Source organism: Gopherus flavomarginatus, chromosome 3, assembly GCF_025201925.1.
Source record: "Gopherus flavomarginatus isolate rGopFla2 chromosome 3, rGopFla2.mat.asm, whole genome shotgun sequence".
Classification (NCBI taxonomy): Eukaryota; Metazoa; Chordata; order Testudines; family Testudinidae; genus Gopherus; species Gopherus flavomarginatus.
This window is the reverse complement of record NC_066619.1, coordinates 250,440,522-250,463,097: the sequence shown is the minus strand read 5'-3', so window position 1 is coordinate 250,463,097 and position 22,576 is coordinate 250,440,522. Positions and strand designations below refer to the sequence as shown.

General features: G+C 40.6%; 1 protein-coding gene across 2 annotated transcripts in view; it reads right to left on the bottom strand.

Annotated features, from left to right (window-relative positions):
- Nucleotides 1-22,576, bottom strand: part of SEPSECS (Sep (O-phosphoserine) tRNA:Sec (selenocysteine) tRNA synthase) — a 55,895-nt gene that overhangs the window by 5,459 nt on the left and 27,860 nt on the right. For both annotated transcript variants that reach the window (XM_050947803.1, XM_050947804.1), the window contains 4 exons: nt 20,841-20,970; nt 20,629-20,720; nt 1,164-1,257; nt 398-488 (listed from right to left, as the gene is read on the bottom strand). In XM_050947803.1, the coding sequence (XP_050803760.1) occupies nt 398-488; nt 1,164-1,257; nt 20,629-20,720; nt 20,841-20,970 (407 nt within the window). The remainder of the gene's footprint in view (nt 1-397; nt 489-1,163; nt 1,258-20,628; nt 20,721-20,840; nt 20,971-22,576) is intronic.

Here is a 22,576-nt window from a genome sequence, read left to right as displayed (position 1 = left end):
TGGTAATCAGTAGTCTTATCATAGCACACCAATTGTCTAACTAGCATACAGTGTTTTGCAGGCATCCTGTCAGTGGCAAGTTTTAAGGAGAGGTTTGACAGACATTATGTAGTTAGTGGTTTAGCAAATTTTTACAGGAAGTTCCTTGCATGCATAAGGAGCAGCATGGGAGGAAGCATGAGGACACTTGTGGGAAAACTAAACTAACAAGACAGTGAAGGCTGAAAGCAGTGTAATGAAGAATGCATCACTGACTCTTTACAACCAGCTTCAAATTTGTGCTAGGGATACATGTGTACACATTATACCTCAGTCAGTTTGTAAAGTCCTAAGAACCATCACAGCACAGCAAATTTCACTGAATATGATAAATGTTTAAAATATTTCAGATGCTCACCTTGCTCCTGAAACTTGTCTTGTGAAAAGCATAGATCCAAGCTGAGTAACAGCCATGTCACTGTGTTTATCTAGATTCTCTAGAGACATAGCTGAAGATACAAATAGCTATGTTATAACAACTGTACTAAAGCTCCTCTTTCACCAGAAAAGAACCATTGATAAGTTTTATCTAACAACGGTGCCCTGGTTAAACATTTGAGTTAGAATATAACTAATATGAACATTCTTACTATTATTTTTAATTCTTTTCAGTTTTCCACTAAAGATATCCTTTCATTAGCTGATTAGACTGTTTATACAGTTGAGATACTGTCTGGGGAAAGACGTTCCAGTTTTCCAGGTTCAGCAGAGTTATTGCTTACAATGAAAATCCCAAGTAAATAAAAGGACTCACTAATAGTCTATTTTACTGAGGTTCAGCACCAAGCAGTTGTGGTTGAAATAACTATTAAACAGTATAAAAATAAATAAATTGTAGTACTAAATGCTAACTGTCACTCTTTTTACTCTCATGGTCAAACACAGCATATTTTGATCACAAGCAGTTATGTATATAAATACAGAGCCTGAGTCACTAACTGCACTACTCCACTTTTAGGCTGATGCGAGTCCATTGATTTCAATGGACTTGTATTGGCATAAGATTAATGGAATGGAATGGAATGGAATGAACCATATGCAAGCTCATCTTGTGTATGCAAGTGTATTAAAAATATAGAAGATTTCAGAAGTGCTGGCTCAGTTCAAAGCTGAACAGTAATTACCTAAGGAAATAGGATTGTGTGGTGTGTTCAACAGCCTCTCATTGTAGACTTCTGCTAGCTTCCTCAGCTGACCTGAAAGGTAGGAAAACATTTCCTGGAAAAAAGCAACAATTTTCAATTAATTTTCTTTTTTTCTCTGTTGAATAGTTAATATCAATTTTAGAAAGTTGTCAGCCTCCAGAATATACCATAAAGTATTCAAGTGGTCCCCAGTTCATATGTATTAAGCATCAGCCATTTATTTGAGTCAACAGGTTAGACAGTGTCCTTGAGCTGCGCTGGAAGCCCCTTCCTGTGTAAATCTCTCTCCATACACAGAGCGGGTACCATGGTCTTCCCTGCCTGACGAGATGAAGCAGCTCCATGTGGGCCAGCAACTGTGCTCAGGATTCCTATCAATCCCTCTTTGGCTCCACAGAATTTATATAGAAACGGTAATCCATTCTTGAGGAGATTGTGGCAGCAAGACCCCTTCCAGGGTCCTGCAATGGGAAGGGGCAGGGTGGCCTTGTTGTGATAGAGGCTGCAACTGCAAACATAGCAGACCACCTGTACTCCCACATCATCTCTGACCTAAACTGTTCACCACCACAGGGCATTCACTGCCAGGGAGTTAGAGAGGAGCTGCCAAGGCCAAACTGGTGCAGGGTTGCAGCCAGTCTGCTATGCTTTCGGGCAAGAGCTTTAGCATAAGTCAGCAAACCCTGCCCTCCCAACAAGATGCTGTTGGGGAATTGCCACAAAGAAATCCTTGCAGAAATAGCCACACCTTGTCTAGTATCTTTTACCAGGACAGGGGACAAACTGGTTCTGTGAAAACAATACAAGTTGAGATATCATTCCTCAGTGCATATTTTATATTTCCTGGTGAATATTGTATTTTACATTTATTTAGTGTCCTTCATTTTGAAGGAGCCCAAAACACTTCAAACGTACATAACACAGAGCACCACTGGAGTTGAAGATGGCATAGCTCTGAATGTAAACAATACATAGTGAAGGACTAGAGGGAAATTTTGGCCCTCTACACCAGGACAGACCTCTACTCTTAAAAAATTCCCATGGCATCGTTCATATTCAACTACAGCAGACAGGACGATACTCATGATATAAGATGCAGAACCTTTAATGAAACATGATGATATCTTTGAGCACAAATTATATTAGTTAACAGCCACTTCAAAAAAAAAAAAGTAACTCTGCATGACGCCAAAGAAAACAGGAATTAGCATTCCTTTCATCCATCTTTTTTAGCTTCCCAGTACAACACTAAAAAAGCACATTTTGTTCCCATCAATATCTGAAAAAAAATTCTTGTTTCTTACCAGCTGAAACAGTTCCGTGATGAATCAGAATATTTCTACTGTTTAGCATCACAGATCTGAATATATATGACTGAAATATTAATTGTTAACCAATTAGATCAGATTTTTTTGCTTTCTGATTGATTTAAAGGTAAATAGTTGGGGAGGTTTGGACCAGTTGCAACAGAGAGGTGAACACTGTTCTGCCTGCATTGCTGGCCAAGTCATGCCAAACTGCTGCTTGCACTGTTTTAATCTGAAACAGTCATAGTGTAGAAAAGAAGTGCAATTTGGCATCTGTCACTAGAGAGCTGCAACTGCCATCAGCTCCTAGAAGAATCCCTCTTTCTGCACAAGAAAGACAATAGGTCAGCATCTGATCTGCCTTTACATTAAACAAGAGAGCATCGGTATGGGTATGAATGAATTTTGTGCCATACACTATATTCTCCTCCACAGTCATCTATGCCATGCAGACAGTTCCCCTCCCTGTCCTCTTTCTGGGACAAGTAGCTAGTCACCCTGCAGCTGTTGCTCAAGCTTTCTAAACATTATAGATGGGTGTCAAAAGTTCAGATGTCATTTCATCAGACAGTTCCTTTACTGAAAAGGATGCCGAAAGCAAAGATGCCTAAGTGAATTGCCTACCTATCTAGCTAATGCATATGCAACATCATGATAGTAGGAAAAAAAAAAAACCCACACATCACAGCTGCTTCAGGTCTTCACCAACTAAACAATTCAGTGTTAGTGATGCCCCCTCACACCTCAGCACAGAACACTGATGGACAAGAGTCAGAACAAACATCACTCTTCCTAACACTTCCTATGGCCTCTGAGTTGTCATTTTCAGCACTTCACATTGGTAGACATAGGTAGAGTGTGCGGGTGAGAGAGAGAGAGAGAGAGAAAGGCGCAAAGACGAAGAGGTTTTAAGTTTAGGTAGCCTCATTCCTGGTCATCAGGTATCAGCTTGTTCTTCCTCCTGACTACAAGAATTTTGTTCACCATTCACTTCAGTACAACTGCCTGCTTGCTACCTCTCCCCATCATCCTTCCTCATGACTATTGCATGGCATCCTCCTCAATTTTAGGACTTGACAAAGAACCCTCCTTTCTACAAACAGCGGCATCCTCCATGTGTGGACCATCATCCTACCATCTGACATGTACCTCTCTGACTGGAACCAGATAGATCTGGTGAAGTTTTATAAAGACAAATGCAAAGTGCTCCACTTAGGAAGGAACAATCCGTTTCACACACACAGAATGGGAAGAGACTGTCTAGGAAGGAGTAGAGCAGAAAGGGATCTGGGGGGTTATAGTGGACCACAAGCTAAATAGGAGTCAACAGTGTGATGCTGTTGCAAAAAAAAAAAAAAATGTGATTCTGGGATGCATTAACAGGTCTGTTGTGAGCAAGACACGAGAAGTCATTCTTCTGCTTTACTCTGCGATGGTTAGGTCTCAACTGGAATAGTGTGTCCAGTTCTGGGCACCGCATTTCAAGAAAGATGTGGAGAAATTGGAGAGGGTCCAGAGAAGAGCAACAAGAATGATTAAAGGTCTAGAAAACATGACCTATGAAGGAAGGCTGAAAGAATTGGCTTTGTTTAGTTTGGAAAAGAGAAGACTGAGAGGGGACATGATAGCAGTTTTCAGGTATCTAAAAGGGTGTCATAAGGAGAAGGGAGAAAACTTGTTCATCTTAGCCTATAAGGATAGACCAAGAAGCAATGGGCTTAAACTGCAGCAAGGGAGGTTTAGGTTGGACATTAGGAAAAAGTTCCTAACTGTCAGGGTGGTTAAACACTGGAATAAACTGCCTAGGGAGGTTGTGGAATCTCCATCTCTGGAGATATTTAAGAGTAGGTTAGATAAATGTCTATCAGGGATGGTCTAGACAGTATTTGGTCCTGCCATGAGGGCAGGGGACTGCACTCGATGACCTCTCAAGGTCCCTTCCAGCCCTAGAATCTATGAATAAAATTAAATATACCATTTTAGGTTAACACCTCGGAGATTTTACAGAACCAAATGGGTTAGGGGAGCAGTTCTGAAAAATATGTATACCTTCTTTTCCTGGGCCACTGAATTACTTCAGTTGCAGCCTCTATCTTAGAGAAATCAAGTGAAAATGGCTCCTGAGCTGACCCTCTTAATCACATGGGATGGATTCACGCAAACAGAGAAATAGTGTCATGCCACCTAACAAAATGAATCAAACTACCTTTAAGTTCACTGACAACAGCATGAAGTTTTTGAGACGTCTAGTCAGAGAAAAAAAAAACATTCAAGAGGCTTCTATGGGCAGTGAGGAGGACTAGAAACTTGTGGCAAATCATTGCTGCTTTGCAGTGGCAATCTGAAATCAAACCCAATACTTGTATGGTTTGAGTACAACAGCTTGCACAGTTTGCAGTTGGTTTTATTTACAGTATCCTCTTAGAAGCTTAAAAGTAAAATTTCTTCCCATATCCAGGCACCTTTTTCTTGCTCCCTGTGGAAGACAAACACCATATTCATTTGTTGTTCACTTTCTTGCCACAATACTCGTGGGGGGAACTCTGCACCACAACGTGTGCACAGAATTCATATTCCCACAGATTTTTTTTGCTTCCCTTCAGAAAAATAACTTTCCGATGGGGAAGAAAAGGGAAGTGTGGTCATGCACCCCCCAAACCCCAACCCCCAGCAGAGGAGGCATGTTGTTTCAGGAACCCAGAACAGCTGACAGAGAGGTAAATCACATAAGGAGGTGGGAATGGGGATGCTCCAGCCCGTGGCTCCTACCCTGTGATGGGCCCAGCTGCTAGTCCTGGCTGGACTGGGGTTGGGGGAGGATGAGACTTCCTCTTCCCCTGCAAGGAGCAGCTGGGGCCAACTCAGACCCACCCCCAGAAACCTTCCCCAGCTGCAGGAAGCTCTGCCCTTTCCCTCTTCCTGCCTCAGCACTCCTCAGCTGCAGACGGAGGGGTCACTGTGGGGGAGCTGCCATCACCCATTCATTTGGATCCCCCATCGAGCCTCATTCCCCCAACACCCAGAACCTCCTCACAGAACTCCCTGCACCCATACTACCTCACTGAGCCTCACCCCCTGCATCCAGACCCCCATCCCAGCACCCAGACCTCTTGCTGAAGTCCTGCACTCGAACCCCAACCCCAATAAGTCCCACCCCCCTCACGTGGACCCCCCCTTGCTGAGCCCTCCAAACTCCAACTCCCATCCCACCAAGCCCCACTCTCCCTGCACCCAGACCTCCCTGCTGAGCCACACACATCCGAGCCCCCATCGCTGAGTGCCATCCCCTCATACCCAGACCCTTCCCCTCTGAGCCCTAACCACCTTCACCTGGACCCTTCTGCAGAGTCCCACTACTCCTGCACCCAGAACCCCCAATGAGACCCTGTGCATCCAGCTCCCCCCCACACACTGACTGTTCCACACAGAACCCTCTCACCCCACACCTGGATCTCCCCACACTAAGTCGCTCCACACTTGGATCCTGCTGGGTTGAACCTGCCTGTCCCACACCTGGTGTGCCTGGTGTGGAGGGGCAGGGCTCTGTGCCGCTTCTGGGCAGGTCTGGTCCTTGTGCTGTGTCAGGATCAGGTGCAGCCTCAGTGCTGAGTCTGTGTCTGAGGAGGGGCTGCAGGGTGAGCTACTACCTCTGTGCAGCCAGTGGTCTGTGCTCCCCACTGCCATGCTGGAGCCACCACATTTATTCACATATAAAATTTGCAGAAACTTAAAATATTGTGTGCAGAATTTTTAATTTTTTGGTGCAGAATTCCCTCTGGAGTAAATAAGCATCACTAATGTACTCATCTATTATATCAGTATCATTTTTGTAATCTGATTTGTTAATTATTTTGTGTTCCCTCTATTGGCTATTTACTTCTGCGGCAAACAGAGGATAATACTGCAAGGGAGTGTATTTACAATGGCTGTTCTCAGAATACATTTATTAAGGAGAATGGTGGTGAGAGAAAGTTAATGATGAGAACAATAAGATATTACCCAACCATTTAACACTCTAAGCGTCTCATTTGAGGACTTCTCTATAGTGTAGTACATTTGACAATGTCCCTTTAATAAAATAACTTCCAATTTGTATAACTGGGTTCTTAACTTATCTACTTAAAAGTAGTAAATTTTCCTCATTTATGATTAGATATCTAAACCACTCAATTAGCCCAGAATTGCTACTTGCATGTGGAGGGACTGGATGAATCAGGGAAGAATGAAGGAAGAGGAGAGGAAACCAGGGTATATGCATTTTCATCAAACTGACTGAAAACCTCTGCACATAAATGTAAATGTTTTCCTGTTTTTGTAAAATAGCATGCTTTGCATTTTAGAATTTTTATTTTCCATTTAACAACATCTAGATCTTCTATAAATAAATAGTTAGCTAAGCAGTTCACTGTACAATAAATTAATGACTTTTCAGATTTGGCAATATTTTGGGGGGGGTCAAGTCTATAGTTGACCTCTATTAACAAAATCGCTTTTGCTGCATGGAAAATTTATAAGCACCGCAAGCAAATATATACAATGAATTCTTACTTAAAAGAAATGCAGCTAAATACAATTGACTTTTTTATGTGGTAGGCACTGTAACTCAGTTTTTAAAAATCTTATCATACTAAAAGATGTACTGAATTACTTACACAGTAAATGTCAGCCAAATTGCTAGGGGGAAAGAGTGAATGAAAATGTGAAACAATCGCACCACGAAAACTAGCTAGCTATTGAGGTAAATGCTGTTATACGAACATATATTGCACTTCTGGCATTCTAGTTTGATTTCTAACCCCTAAAACAATGACATCTAAGGGAAAACTGAAAATTCAGTTAATTCTAGAAGCAGCGTATATCAAAAGTGCCAAATGACATAGTCACGTTAGACATAATGGCGAGCTTCACAGAAGTATACATAAAACTATCAAGAAACTTTTGAAGAAGTGAGCAAAAAAATCAGTGTTGTTTCTGGAGCCAATTTTAGTAACCTGGATATTAGGGGATAGTTCCTCATCTGCTGTTAATTAGCACAGCTTCACTGAAATCAGTCTAGCCTGCGGTTTCATGTTAGTTAGACCATGAAATGTGCCATAGTGATACAAAAATCCAGTCTATGGATATCATAGGAAAGTCTTTAGAAATTGAATTTATGGTTTCTAGGTTTACCTGTTAATAAAGCCATCTACTACAGTATGTGCAGTTCAGTGCAGATATACATATTGCATAATACACACATACCCGTTTTTAGAGAGGAAAATTATTTTATGGACATGAATAATTTTGGAATATTTACCTTTTAATGCAGAAAATTTATCTACAGGTGTTCTCACAAATAGCTGAATCATACTATATATTTTTATTCTATAATTCGTCTAGTTTTGAGAAGCTAAACACAAAGGGCTTTCTATCTCTTAGGAGATGGTGGGTTTAAAAAATCGTATTTGCATTGGATTATGGTAATATCTAGAGGCTGCACAGTACTAGGCCCTGTACTCATACAACACATATAGAAGCTGTTCCATGCTCTTACTCATTTTTGTTCCCCTTTTCTGAACCTTTTCCAAGTCCAATATATCTTTTCTGAGATGGGGCAACCACATCTGAATGCAGTATTCAAGATGTGGGTGTACTATGGATTTATATAGAGGCAATATGATATTTTCTGTCTTCTTATCCATCCCTTTCTTAATGATTCCCAACTTTCTGTTCACTTTTTTGACTGCTGCTGCATACTGAGTGGATGTTCAGAGTCACTGTGAATAGTTCTCTAAGATCTCTTTCCTGAGTGGCAACAGCTAATTTAGACCCCATCATTTTATATGTATAGTTGGAATTATGTTTTCCAATGTGCATTACTTTGCATTTATTAACATTAAATTGCATCTGCCATTTTGTTGCCCAGTCACTCAGTTTTGAGAGATCCTTTTGTAGCTCTTCGCAGTCTGCTTGGGACTTAACTAGCTTGAGTAGTTTTGTATCATCTGCAAATTTTTCCACCTCACTATTTGCCTTTTTCCAGATCATTTATAAATATGTTAAATAGGACTGGGCCCAGTACAGACCCCTGGGGGATACCACAATTTACCTCTCTCCATTCTCTCTCCATTCTGAAAACTGACCATTTATTCCTACTCTTTGGTTAAAAGATAAGGAACAGTTACTAAACCATGAGAGGACCTTCCCTCTTATCCCATGACTGCTTACTTTGCTTAAGAGCCTTTGACAAGGTCCCTTGCCAAAGGCTTTCTGAAAATCTAAGTACACTATATCCACTGGATTCCCCTTGTCCACAAGCTTGTTGACCTCCCTCAAAGAATTCTAGTAGACTGGTGGGGCATGATTTCCCTTTACAAAAACCATATTGATTATTCCCCAACAAATTATGTTCATCTATGTGTCTGACAATTTTGTTCTTTACTATAGTTTTAACCAGTTTGTCCAGTACTGAAGTTAGGCTTACCGGCCTGTAATTGCCGGGGTCTCCTCTGGATCCCTTTTTAAAAATTGGTGTCACATTAGCTACCTTCCAGTCATTTGGTACAGAAGCTCATTTGAATGATAGGTTACAGACAACAGTTAGTAGTCCTACAATTTCACATTTGAGTTCCTTCAGAACTCTTGGGTGAATACCATCTGCTCCTGGTGACTTAGTACTGTTTAGTTTATCAATTTATCCAAAACCTCCTCTTAATGACACCTCAGTCTGGGACAGTTCCTCAGATTTGTCACCTAAAAAGAATGGCTCAGGTCTAGGAATCTCCCTCACATCCTCAACCATGAAAACCAAAGCAAAGAATTCATTTAGTTTCTCTGCAGTGGCCTTATCATCCCTGAGTGCTCCTTTAACACCTCAATCATCCAGTGACCCCACTAGTTGTTTAGCAGGCTTCCTGCTTTTGATGTACTTAATTTTTTTTTTTTTTTTTTTTGCTATTACTTGAGTCTTTGGCTAGCTGTTCTTCAAATTTTTTTTGGCCTTCCTAATTATATTTTTACACTTCATTTGCCAGAGTTTTGCTCCTTTCCAGGGTGGATAAAAACCAATGGTTTAAAAAAAATTTTTTTTTATTTAAATCGGACTTTTTTGATCAAATGTTTTTTGAAGAAAAAACCTATGTAAAGATAGCTTTGATTAAGATACGTTATAGCTCAAAAATATCTCGTCGTGGAATAGGGATTATAAATTCTCATTCTATAGTATGAGACAATATATTAATGCAATGTTTAAGGAAAGTTTTCTAAATGAGTTCCAATAGTCCATGGATTAAGGACGCAGTTTTATGGAGTTCCTCAGGCCTCAGATAGAAAGATTAATCTAAATAATCTATACAATGTACCCAATGGGATTCAGTGCTCAGTCTAGACGATACCATCAGAGATGCTTAGTTTTGCAGTTCTCAGATTGTGAATTTGCGTCTCCAGAGATAACATGCTTTTTAACAGCAAAAACGTTTTTAAATAAATAAATTAATATATAGAGGTGAGAAATAACAGACCTCAGCTCTATTGTCCCTCTGCAAATTTGTGTACACACTGTCAATCCCTTACCTTTCTCTAAAAGTACAAAGTTTCAAAAAATTCAGTGAACAGAAGATTGTTGGGGGCAGAATAGTATAGTACAGTAAAGGAAGAAGTCTGGAGATAAATGTGAAAGTGAGGGACATATGGTTTTTTGTTAAAATATTATATATTTGCTGTTGGAGAAAAAAAAATCCAGAATACTTGATGTTGTTGTTTTCGTTACATAAAACAATTCAAATATCTGTCTGGTGATGGTCTCCTCCTAAAACAGCATGGCAAGAAAATCCTCCAAATATTAATGATTAACCTGTTGAACTGGAGATAGTTCACCTCACAATGACTTCATAAATATCTCCTTCAATTATCTCTGGTAAATTAAATAACCAAACAAGGATCCATTTTCTGATATAGCTGTAAAACTAATCTGAAAAGTTTTCAAAATAAATCACTGTTTAAAAATGTATAGTGTGTAACTTCTAAAAATGAAACCTACATCTATCTCTGAGTTGAGAATAATATGTATTAGGATTATAACAACCAAACAAAAACGCACTTTTATGTAGAAAACCATGCTTAAATAGAGTCTTCCTGATTGATTTAAATCAAATCCACCCTGATCCTTTCTATTTTCCTCATTAGGATTTAACTTCCACTTTTTAAGGGACGGCTTTTTGCCTCTCACTGCTTCTTTTACTTTGTTGTTTAGCCACAGTGACTCGTTTTTGTTCTCTTACTACGTTTTTTAACGTGGGGTATATATTTAAATTGAGCCGCTATTATGGTGCCTTTAAAAAGTTTCCATGTAGCTTACAGGGATTTTACTTTTGGTGCTGTACCTTTTAAATTTCTGTTTAACTAACCTCCTCAGTTTTGTATCAGAGGGGTAGCCGTGTTAGTCTGGATCTGTAAAAGCAGCAAAGAATCCTGTGGCACCTTATAGACTAACAGACAGTCTGTTAGTCTATAAGGTGCCACAGGATTCTTTGCTGCTCCTCAGTTTTGTGTAGTTTCCCTTTCTGAAATTAAATGCTACAATGTTGGGATACTGTCCTGTTTTCCCCACCCCAGAAATGTTACATTTAATTATATTATGGTCACTATTACCAAGCAGTGCAGCTATATTCACCTCTTGGACCTCATCCTATGCTCCACTTATGACTACATCAGAAATTGCCCCACCTCTTGTGGGTTCCAGGACTAGCTGCTCCAAGAAGCAATCATTTAAGGTGTCAAGAAACTCTCTCTCTGCATCCCTTCCTGAGGTGATATGTACCCAATCAATATGGGGACAGCTGAAATCCCCCATTATTATTGAGTTTATTTGAATAGCCCCTCTAATCTAAGCTATACCACTCCAAGCAGTGAAAAATTTTTCATGCTGTGCGACCCAGTTATTGTATATAAACATTGAATGTAGATGCAGCTTGGTTGATGGATTAACTACATCAACGGGAAAACCCTTTCCGTTGATGTAGGAAGCATCTACATTACAATAGCACAAATGCAGCACTAGACACACCCTCAGTTATGACAACCTCCTGGGGCTGCCCTGAGAGCTGCAGCACTGCCCAGAATCTCCATAGTTATACATGCTGTGACCTTTCCCCCAATACACCTTTCCTGACCAGAGCTCTATCCCACTCCTATTTTAGGACTTGCAAACTATCTTCTCAGACGACAGCCTTACAGCTATCTTCTGCAGTGCCTCCCTGGCCAGATATAGAGATTTTAGAGCTCTGTTATGCTATTCTGTCCCTTTTACCTGGCATAATGAGGCTGGGATAGTATGAGAATCTCACCCTAAGGAATTAAGCTACGGTATGTGGGTCTGGTTTTTTTGGTGACATTTGAACTATCTTAGGTTCAGAATTAATACTTAGCACCTGGCATCTTCAAAGCAGTTTACAAACCCATTCATCTCAAAACCTCAATACCATCCCTATTTTTCACATTAAAAAGCTAAAACAGAGTGGTTATTGTACCTGATTTTCAGAGTGGCTGAGCACCCACCGCTTCAATTTAAGTAAATGGGAAATGCAGAAGCTCAGCACCTTTGAAACCAGTCTCTAGGAATATGTCTAAATTAAAATGATGCTGTGCCACAGCAGCGCTTCAGTGTAGATATTACCTATATAGTACATGATGTAGATAAACCACCTCCCCAGAGTTGGTAGTTAGGTTCCATTGGGCCAGCACTGTTTACACTGGGGATAGGCTGGAATAGGTATGCTTCTCAGGGGTGTGGATTTTTCACACCCCTAAGGGATGTAGCTCTACCAATGTCAATTCTTAGTGCAGACCACGCTTAGATGACTTCTAGCCCATACTAAATCCACTAACACACATTATGGTTCCAAAGAGAGCCCCTTCAATATACTTGTTTCAAGACACTTCTGGACAACATTACAGAACTGAAATGATTACAACAATTATATAGTCGGTATTTGATTACAAATACAAGATTAGACATTCTTTAGTCTTAAGAATCCATGAGAAAAACACAAAGGATTTGAAGGAGTGATTAAAAATGAAAATCCCTCTGCAATCACTAAGAACTACAGCTTGCTAAAACTCAGAGTCAGGAGTGAAGGTAACTTAAATGACTTACCGATAAGCCGGAGTCCTGAGCAGGGGCATGGCCTCAACCAGAAGAGGCGGGGCCTTTGAAGATTTAAAGGCCCTGGGGCTCTGGCTGTGGCTGGGAGTTACCAGCTGCAGAGGCAGCTGGGAGCCCCAGGGCTCAGCGGTGAATTAAAGGGTCCAGGGCTCTAGCCACCGCAGAGCTCTGGGCCCTTTAAATCCCCAGCTGCAGGAGCTCCCGAAGTGCTTTAAAGGGCCCGGGGCTCCCCGCAGTGGCAGGAGCACCGGGCCCTTTAAATCCCCACCCGAGCTCTGGCAGCCGGACTCAAGCGGAGATTTAAAGGGCCCAGGGATCCCCGCACTGGCTCTTGCCGGTACACCGTGCCATACCGTACAGTCTAACTTTCACCTCTGCTCAGAGTCCAACTTCTGAAATGACAGAGCTTAAGCTGAAATCTCATTTGCTCTGAACACTGGTATATAATTAATGTCAGTTTTAAAAACGGAAACTGGATTACAAATAGAGGGTTAAATGCTCAAAAATGGTTGCATGGAAAAAAGCAAGAAAACGAACCAAAAACCCCCAACCCTCCACTACACAAGTAAGAAGATAACACATTGTTGAACGTGATCCTCATGTTGTATACTTAATTGTTTTTGTTTTCAACAATGTAAATCCCACCACGCACACCGTTCTGCATGACCTTTAAATCCATGCATCTCTAATGCAGACACTGGTCATGTATACTGCTTTTGACCGTTTACTCATGCAGGTGCTTGCATAACTGCAAAACATAATTTAAGATATTAAGTTTATGCATTAATGTCAGCTAAGTGAGATAAAGTCATGGAAATTGTGGGTCAATGCTGGTTCTACAAAGCATCTGAAAGTTCCATATGAACAGAAAATCCTGCAGTACCTCAAAAAAAAAATCTCACGAACTATAACATGGGAATCTAACACTTCACAAAATCTGAGACAGCAGCAAACGTCCCTCCTCTGAGTAAGTGAAAGAATATTGGAGTACTAGTATTTTGAAAACTTAACAGTGCTAATATGCATTACAAGTATTTTCTCTCACTATTCCTAAGTTCAGTTGTAAGTAGAGCAGCAACTTTATTTTGAACTGTAGAGACAATAGATAGTACATTCATATTTATCAATATAATCTACATTTTCTCGATAACACATATGTAAAACAGCTACAAATCACAATGTTCTTCTCCATTGTACCTTTCTCTTTCATGTAGTTTTAAATACTTCATACTCATGTGTCATTATGGAATATGAGTGACTCTTTAAATAACTAAAGTTAGAAACACCTAGTCACCAAAACAAAATCTGCATTGCATTTCAAACGCAAGAAATAACATACGCCGGCTGTGTGTCATCAGTAGCCAATATGTCTTGACCACTAGGTTATTGAGAAAACTAAGGACAATCCTAAATAGTTGACCACAACACTCTGTAGTTGCCTTCCTGATATTACCAACATACCAAATGGTCAGATAGATCAGTAAGACGTTCTCCACAGTGTAGGTAACAGATGCTGGAACTTAGGTTCCCTGGCTGTCATGTTTATTTTGTGCTAATTACCATTTGCTCCTCAACATGAGTAATATTTAGCAATGGGTGTCAGGAATCATATTACCACTACATTTAGTACACATTGTCTGGTTCAGCCAAAGAAATAAGCATATAAAATATAGGTTTCATCTTAAAATCTGACATAGAATTTGATGCACAACAAGCATACTATTTAAGAGCACCAAAAGATCACCTCTTAGAAACCTAACCTTTACATAATACAGTAATAGAATTCAAAATCAGAGGAAACATTGGTGTACTTGTCATGTTTGACTATGTGTCTATTAGTGTTTTTTGCATTCCAGTAGTGCAGGGTTCCCCAACCTTTTTGTCTGGCGGGCGCTGTCATAAACAGATAGCTAAGGGTTAATGTCTCTTTCACCTGGAGCACCTGACCAGAGGACCAATCAGGAAACCGGATTTTTTCAACTTTGGGTGGGGGGAATTGTGTGTCTGAGGTCTTTGTTTTTCTGGCTGCCTGCTTTCTCTGAGCTTTGGAGAAGTAGTTCTATTTTCTAATCTTCTGTTTCTAAGTGTAAGGACAAAGAGATCAGATAGTAAGTTATATGGTTTCTTTTCTTTGGTATTTGCATGAATATAAGTGCTGGAGTGCTTTGATTTGTATTCTTCTTTTGAATAAGGCTGTTTATTCAATATTCTTTTAAGCAATCGACCCTGTGATGTATCATCTAATACAGAGAGAACATTTGTATGTATTTTTCTTTCTTTTTATATAAAGCGTTCTTTTAAGACCTGTTGGAGTTTTTCTTTACTTCAGGGAAATTGAGTCTGTACTCACCAGGGAATTGGTGGGAGGAAGAAGTCAAGGGGAGATCTGTGTGTTGGATTGCTAGCCTGACTTTGCATTCCCTCTGGGGGAATAGGAAAGTACTTTTTGCTTCCAGGACTGGAAACAGAGAGGGGGAGTCACTCTGTGTAGTTTCACAGAGCTTATGTCTGTGTATCTCTCCAGGAGCATCTGGAGGGGGGAAGGGAAAAAGGATTATTTCCCTTTGTTGTGAGACTCAAGGGATTTGGGTCTTGGGGTCCCCAGGGAAGGTTTTTCAGAGGGACCAGAGTGCCCCAAAACACTCTAATTTTTTGGGTGGTGGCAGCAGGTACCAGGTCCAAGCTGGTAACTAAGCTTGGAGGTTTTCATGCTAACCCCCATATTTTGGACGCTAAGGTCCAAATCTGGGACTAAGGTTATTACAGGCGCCAGACAAAGGATCGTGGTGGCAGTGGAGCACCCGCTGAAATGCCGCCAAATTTCTGCATTTCAGCAGCGACTCCTCTCGATTATGTCACTTGTCAGCGACAAGCGGCGTCATCGAGAGGCATCGCCGCCGAAATGCCGCAGAAATTCAGCATCATTTCGGTGGGTGCTTCACTGCCGGCCAGGACACGGGCGCATATAGATGTCCCCGTGGGCGCCATGGCACCTGCAGGCACCGCGTTGGGGACCCCTGCAGTAGTTCCTAGAGTTCCCAACTAAGATCGGGAACCCATTGTGCTAGGCAGTCTGTAAACACATAGCAAGAGACAGTCCCTGGGCCAATTAATATAAAATGCATGAGGCAATTCTGCCACTAGGTGTTAAGTGTGATAATGGAGGTGACAGGGCTAGAAGAGGGGAGAAAGAAAAAAACTGCTTTCATTCCCCTCTGGAGACAGCAAAACAGTGGTGAAGGTGTTTGTGATCATTTCTTCCTTCCCAGACATACTCACTGCATTTGTCCCTTAAAGACACATCAATCCCTCATATAGGCTCACCTGCTGCCAAGCACCAGCCACTTGCACTCTAAATACATGCACCCTTGGGGTATGTTTAAACTGCAATTAGACAACCGCAGCTGTCCAGTGCCAGCTGACTCAGGCTAAGGGGCTGTTTAATTGTGTTGTAGATGTTTGGGCTCGGGCTGCAGCCTGAGCTCTGGGACCCTCCCACCTCACGGAGTCCTAGAGCCCGGGTACCAGACTGACTAAACGTCTACACAGCAATTAAATAGCCCCTTAGTCCCGAGCCCTGCGAGTGAGCTAGATCCCTTCATTGCTCTGCCCCTGGTCACACAACCACTCCCTCTATATTGCCCTGAACCTCTGGGTCTGCCTATTCCATGCACACTCCTCTCTCTGCCACCAGATAGCATTTTACACCTTGAGACAGTTCTCTCCAGTGAAGGGCAGGAACGTAGTCTGGTTCTTGCTTCCCTCTGTTGCAAGAAATTATCCTTCTTTATTTAAAAATCTGGGCACTTCAGGTTCTTTGAGTTGAGCTCAAAGAACCTGAAGTAACATTTGATGTGAATAAGGATAGGGTAAGAAAAGAAAGAAAAAAGACTTGGAGTTTTTTATAGCTTCACTTCTTTTTTGAGTAGGTGTAGGCTGCACCAATATAGAAAGAAGTATTCAGTGTCAAGCTATAAATAGCTCCTGCTGAGAGCATAATAGCTCTGCCTGGGCAGAGCACAGACAATAAACTATCACCATTAGAGTTAGACAGTTCAGGAGCAAGCACATTTAAACAAGAAGGGTTCTTATTTCTACCACAAATCCCATAAAGGAAATATTTACACTATACATAAAATATGTTTATAGCATATAGCCACATTCTGAATAAAAAGACCCGTCTATTGAATGAAGTTTAAATATCTGATGTTTTATTCACTTTAGAATTCTAGTTCCAGGAAAATAATGTCACTACTTTTGAAACATACAGCTATTCATTAAGACATGTTATTTGTTAAAGAATTACCATATTTGTGACATGGACAATTCCTACAGCTCCACATTACATATTCATCACCATTATAAGCCACAATCAAAATTAACTTTACCGAAAGGCATAATTATTTTTTTTATGATTATTTAAGCAAATGGGTAGAAGAAAAAGGAAACTGATTTCCTTTTGATGCCAACATACACTGTTTATGAAAACATACACAGATATCCAAAATACAAAAATATTAGACAATTTATTTCAAAAGTAACACTTAAAAAAAAAAGTCCATACACTACGGGTCTTCCAACATTAGTTGTCTGGATCGCCTCCCCTCTCCAGGTCCCACTCTTAATTTTATTCACAACTGCAACATTCCTGTGATATTTATAGCAGCTGCATATGTTCAGCTAGGCTGGCTCCTCCTTCTCCAGACACTCAAACTCTACAACAAAGATCTTGGAAGCCTGTAGAAACAACTGAAAACAAGTTGTAGGATCCAGGACCATGTGGCCTGCCAGATCTCCACAAACCACCTGCAAGCACTCTGCAAACAACAGTTTTAACACCGTTTTATTTAGAGCAGATCCAAAGAGTGGAACAGATGCACCACACATGACTTAAATAAAAACTACCTATCTATGTTAAGTTTAGATAAGTACCCCAATTTCTGTCTACCTAATTACATACAAAAAACATGTTAAACATATTAAGGGGGCAAAGACAAGTACTCAACATTTAGGAAATAGCAGAGTCAAGGATCCCTAAGCAACCTTAGCTAGGCCCCCTTGAGTGAATATATTATGTAAAGTCTTGGCCAACAGCATAGAGGACGTCTGTGGCAGAGTCAGGAACACAACCCAGCTCATTTTGAACCTCAGATTAGAGCTCTAAAGAGAACATCTTTTCCATTTTTGCAACCCTCCACATCATTCACTGCCCATCTGGTGCACTGAATGAGACAGGAATCCTATAGAACAAATAGTAACTGGAGTATTGTGTCCAGTTCTGGGCACCGCATTTCAAGAAAGATGTGGAGAAATTGGAGAGGGTCCAGAGAAGAGCAACAAGAATGATTAAAGCTCTTGAAAACATGACCTATGAAGGAAGGCTGAAGGAATTGGGATTGTTTAGTTTGGAAAAGAGAAGACTGAGAGGGGACATGATAGCAGTTTTCAGGTATCTAAAAGGGTATCATCAGGAGGAGGGAGAAAACTTGTTCACCTTAGCCTCCAATGATAGAACAAGAAGCAATGGGCTTAAACTGCAGCAAGGGAGATTTAGATTGGACATTAGGAAAAAGTTCCTAACTGTCAGGGTAGTTAAACACTGGAATAGATTGCCTAGGGAAGTTGTGGAATCTCCATCTCTGGAGATATTTATGAGTAGGTTAGATAAATGTCTATTAGGGATGGTCTAGACAGTATTTGGTCCTGCCATGAGGGCAGGGGACTGGACTCGATGACCTCTTGAGGTCCCTTCCAGTCCTAGAGTCTATGAGTCTATGTAACTAAAGACGATCATAATGCATGCACACAAAGGGCTAGATCCAGAAAAGGATTTAGATATCTAACTGTGACTTTAAGCTTTAGACTTTAAATCCACAATTTAGATAGTCAAAATTCCAAAACCCCTGACCTGTCATCTAAATTCCCATAGCACCTAGAATCCCCATGGTACCTAAAAATCTGTCTAAATCCATATGTCTGGCACCCAGCTCATGCCTAAGCCTTTGCGAGATCCTCAAACGAGGCATTTTCCCACAGCAATAACATTTACCACTGGTGCAAAATCATGTGGACCAGCCACTGGAGGGGACATAATGCACACTTCGCCAGTGGCTTATGCAACCATTAGCTACGCAGCAGAAGGTGGTTGAAAATCAAGAATCCTGAGTTTGAATCCTGGTTCTAGAGGGGATTATAGCTTAGCTATGACAGCAGCACAGCCAGATATGTATATTTGAAACATTCATTCTGAAAGACAAACGTGGCTAAGTGGATAAGATTTTGATCTGCTATGTTAGAGATCTGGATTCTATTCTTAGCTCTGCCAGACGTGACCCTGCGCAACCTCTCAGTTATTCCATCTGTAAAATAGGACATCCATATGTGTCTGCTTTTAAAGATATCAATATAAAGGTCCTGTTAAATAATAAAGGCAATGAAGTGCAGAGAATTATTAACAGCAATGAGTGGAAGAGCAGAGATTTGAATTAATGGTCTTCTCCTAGTTCCCACCCATAACATCGTCTCTTTGACCAAAAGAGGGGCTGCCACTGCTAGTGTATCTCCATTTTCCTATTCAGCTGAGGCTTACTGGAGCTGGAAGCACACTCAGTGCACATGAAATACTCAGAGATTTTAGAAGTAAACGTCTCACAAGCTCTACAGAGCATGTGTAAACAGGGATTTTCAGAGGCTTATGATTCTGCTAGGTGATTTTTTATAGTAACAGCAAAAGCAATCTCTGACTCCAGAGTTACCCCCTACCACATTTTCAGTTCATTCTTCAAACCCTGAAGGTGCTACAGATCTTAAGAGAAACAGTTGTGGAGGGAAGAGAGGGAAATTAACTTTTGCAAAACAACCTATTTTTTCCTAAACTTGTTCTCAGAAATGACTCAATTGTTTTTGCTGAACCAAAACAAAAACAAAAAAAAAATTCAACCTGTGGCAGAGAGCAAACGGAAAATTTCAGTCTAAATGCTTTAAGTTTGGCAAAGTTATAAGCAACAAAAAACATAAGCGTGTAATGGAAAGTTTCAGGCAAATCGCTATCCTCCCTCGCTCCCCCATAATGAGGTGGATCTCAGTTTGTAGGACGTGGCTTATGTGAAAAAAATTGATATTAAAACTGTTAAACACAATTCAGGACCAGCCTATACAGTAACTAGAGTATATAGTGAGAGGAAAGATAGTTACATCAGCAAGTAAACCCTATGTCTTTATTCAATAATTATATTCATAATTTGAACAAATCACAAACTTTCCAGTTTTTTTGTTCATTAATCAAGATATAGCTAACTACCGTATACCACCTTGTTTATGAATCTAGTGATTAAGGTGTTCTATGGAATTATATTTGAACAAGAGAGACTATGAAGTTCAGACTGATTTATTTCACACATGTGACATGCACAAATAGACAAGAGACACCACGTCTAAGCCCAATACAAAACAAAATAGAAGACACAGATATCTACCTAAAATTAAATCCTCACAACTTTCTTTGAGGTCATGTATTACTGACAGGCTGCAAAATGCCTGACCCAGCCACAAAGGACGTATTTGCCTAGATTGATAGTGCTTCTGAAATTAGATGGTCCAGCCTAAAAATAACCACTCCCATTAACTCCACTACAAACTGTTTTCAAGTTTCAGTTAGTATTCTTCCTGCGAGCTGTGTGCTTTTGAAGTCAAATAGTCAGGCCAAATACTGGAACATTTTAAAAAATTGATCCACATTTCAAGCAATTTTATTTTCAAAGTCAGAAACAGTCTGGAATCTGCACTGCTATTGCTTTCAAAAGTAAATGATCTATTTTGAAAGTCACATATATTTGTGAACAATGAGGTATGTGGCTCCTGAAATACTAATTTTCTAGTTTAGGATCCAGTGATAAACAGACAAACTGCATATACTCATATGTGAATGCTCCTGGGCTGTACTGTGACTGCATTATATTTACAATGAAAAAGAAATGCTGTTTGCCAGAAAGCTTACCTTTCTCTCTTTTAGTAGCTGTCTGTAGCCACTTTCACCCAGGGACAGTAGGGTAATGAGGACATCTAAAGAAGGAGATGCTGACGCTCTTCCTGAAGCAATGATATACAGATTACTTTAATTCTCTCTCTCTCTCTCTCTCTCTCTCTCTCTCATTATTCAAGTTCTTTGCAGTTATCTCACATAGATGAATCGATCTGTAAATTATTTACCTGGGTACATCTTGCTGATATCCTGGATGAAGGAATCACTGAAGCCAGCAATGATAGCACCACCTACTGGAACCATAAAATTTTTGTCCAAGCTCTGGATGAAAGCATCTATTCTACCTACTCGAGCACCCTAAAAACAAAATAAAACAAAACAAAAAGAACACAACCCCCCCCCATACATATACACATTAGGAACAAGTGTTTGACAGCATCCTGTTGTATTACATATAAAAAGCAATGGACAGCAAGTTACATTAATAAAACTCTCATAGAAAATACATTAGAGCTAAAACTAAATTAAAATGGTTACACTTTCTTTTCTTAGTAGTGTTTGCCAAGAACGTGGTTGCATTGCTATACATCACCACAGGTTCATCTATCTGTGACACTACTGTTAATTCCTATTTTGCAAGGAATTAAAACACTGAACTAAAGTGAAGTTTTACACACTGTGGTATATTTTCAAAGTACTGCATGGATTTTTAACTGTGTAACTCCCATAAAAGTCAGTAACCCACAACATTTCAAAAGTTTAGCAAATTGAGTCTTAATTGGGGTTATTATATATATAAATGGCCATAGTGTAGTGTAGTCTTTTCTCAGTGCAGATATATAAGTCCCATTAAAATCAGTGGATGATTGTGGGAGAACACTCAAACACTGTCCTTACCAAGATATCAGTTAGTTGTATCACATAAGATTGCCTATAATATGAAGATCCAAGTAACTCCACTACTGAAAATGGAGTCAAGTTCCTCCCCGAGAAAACAAACTGTCATTTTCACCAGAGGGTCAAGTATTCTCCAAGACACAGGATGTAAATACTGCAGCAAGGCTCTGATTTCTGAAGCACTAATGCTGTGAATTCAGAGAAGTCTTATAGTTTGTGTTATGCAGGAGGTCAGACTAGAAAAATCACAATGGTCCTTTCTGGTCTTTTAAAAGCCACAAATTTATGAATTCTGCAGTTAGCTGAGAAGTCTGCAGCAGCATGAAATCAGTATAATATACTCAAGCACACAATTTATTATACACTAAATCAAGCTACATAAATGTTACTAGTGCGGAAATGAATGCCAGAGGTTTAGCACCTGCATTTAGGCGGGGAAAAGGGAAAATTGGGGCAGTTGACAGGGTACTGGGAACAAGATCTCTCCCCCTCTTCAAATTAAAAAAAAAAAAAAAAAGGGATTTTTTTCCCTCCTCATCCTCCCATTCCATTTTGGTTTGTTGGATCCATCCTTCTAGCATTCATCATGGTACCTATGCACTATCCATTGCTCTATTGGTAATGAGTGTGTACAAGTGTGATGGGGTCTACTTGCCCCACACTGGTACTGCTAGAGTTCATTCTACTTTCTGGGCTGAGGAGGCCACGCCCCCACGGCCCTGCTAGGCACGCTCCAGCTGAAGACTAGGTATAAAAGGGAGCAGCTCGGCTCATTCAGGGCTAACTGTTGGAGAGAGAATGTATGTTGCAAGCTCCAGCCCAGGAACTGCAGAAGTCCCAGATGGCAGAAGCCAGGGATGCTGAGAGTCTGAAGGATGACCAAGGAGTGGCGGAGCTGTTGGGAGTTGCACTGACCGAGGAGCCCAGAGTCCCTGGGACCACGGCATCAGGAACCAGCTAGGAAGTAGCTCAGGGAGACTAGCTGTGGTGCCGAGTGGGGTCAGCGTGTTTCAAGCAGATTCCCTGCTGATTCAGTGGTGACTATACTTGCCACTGACAAGGCTCT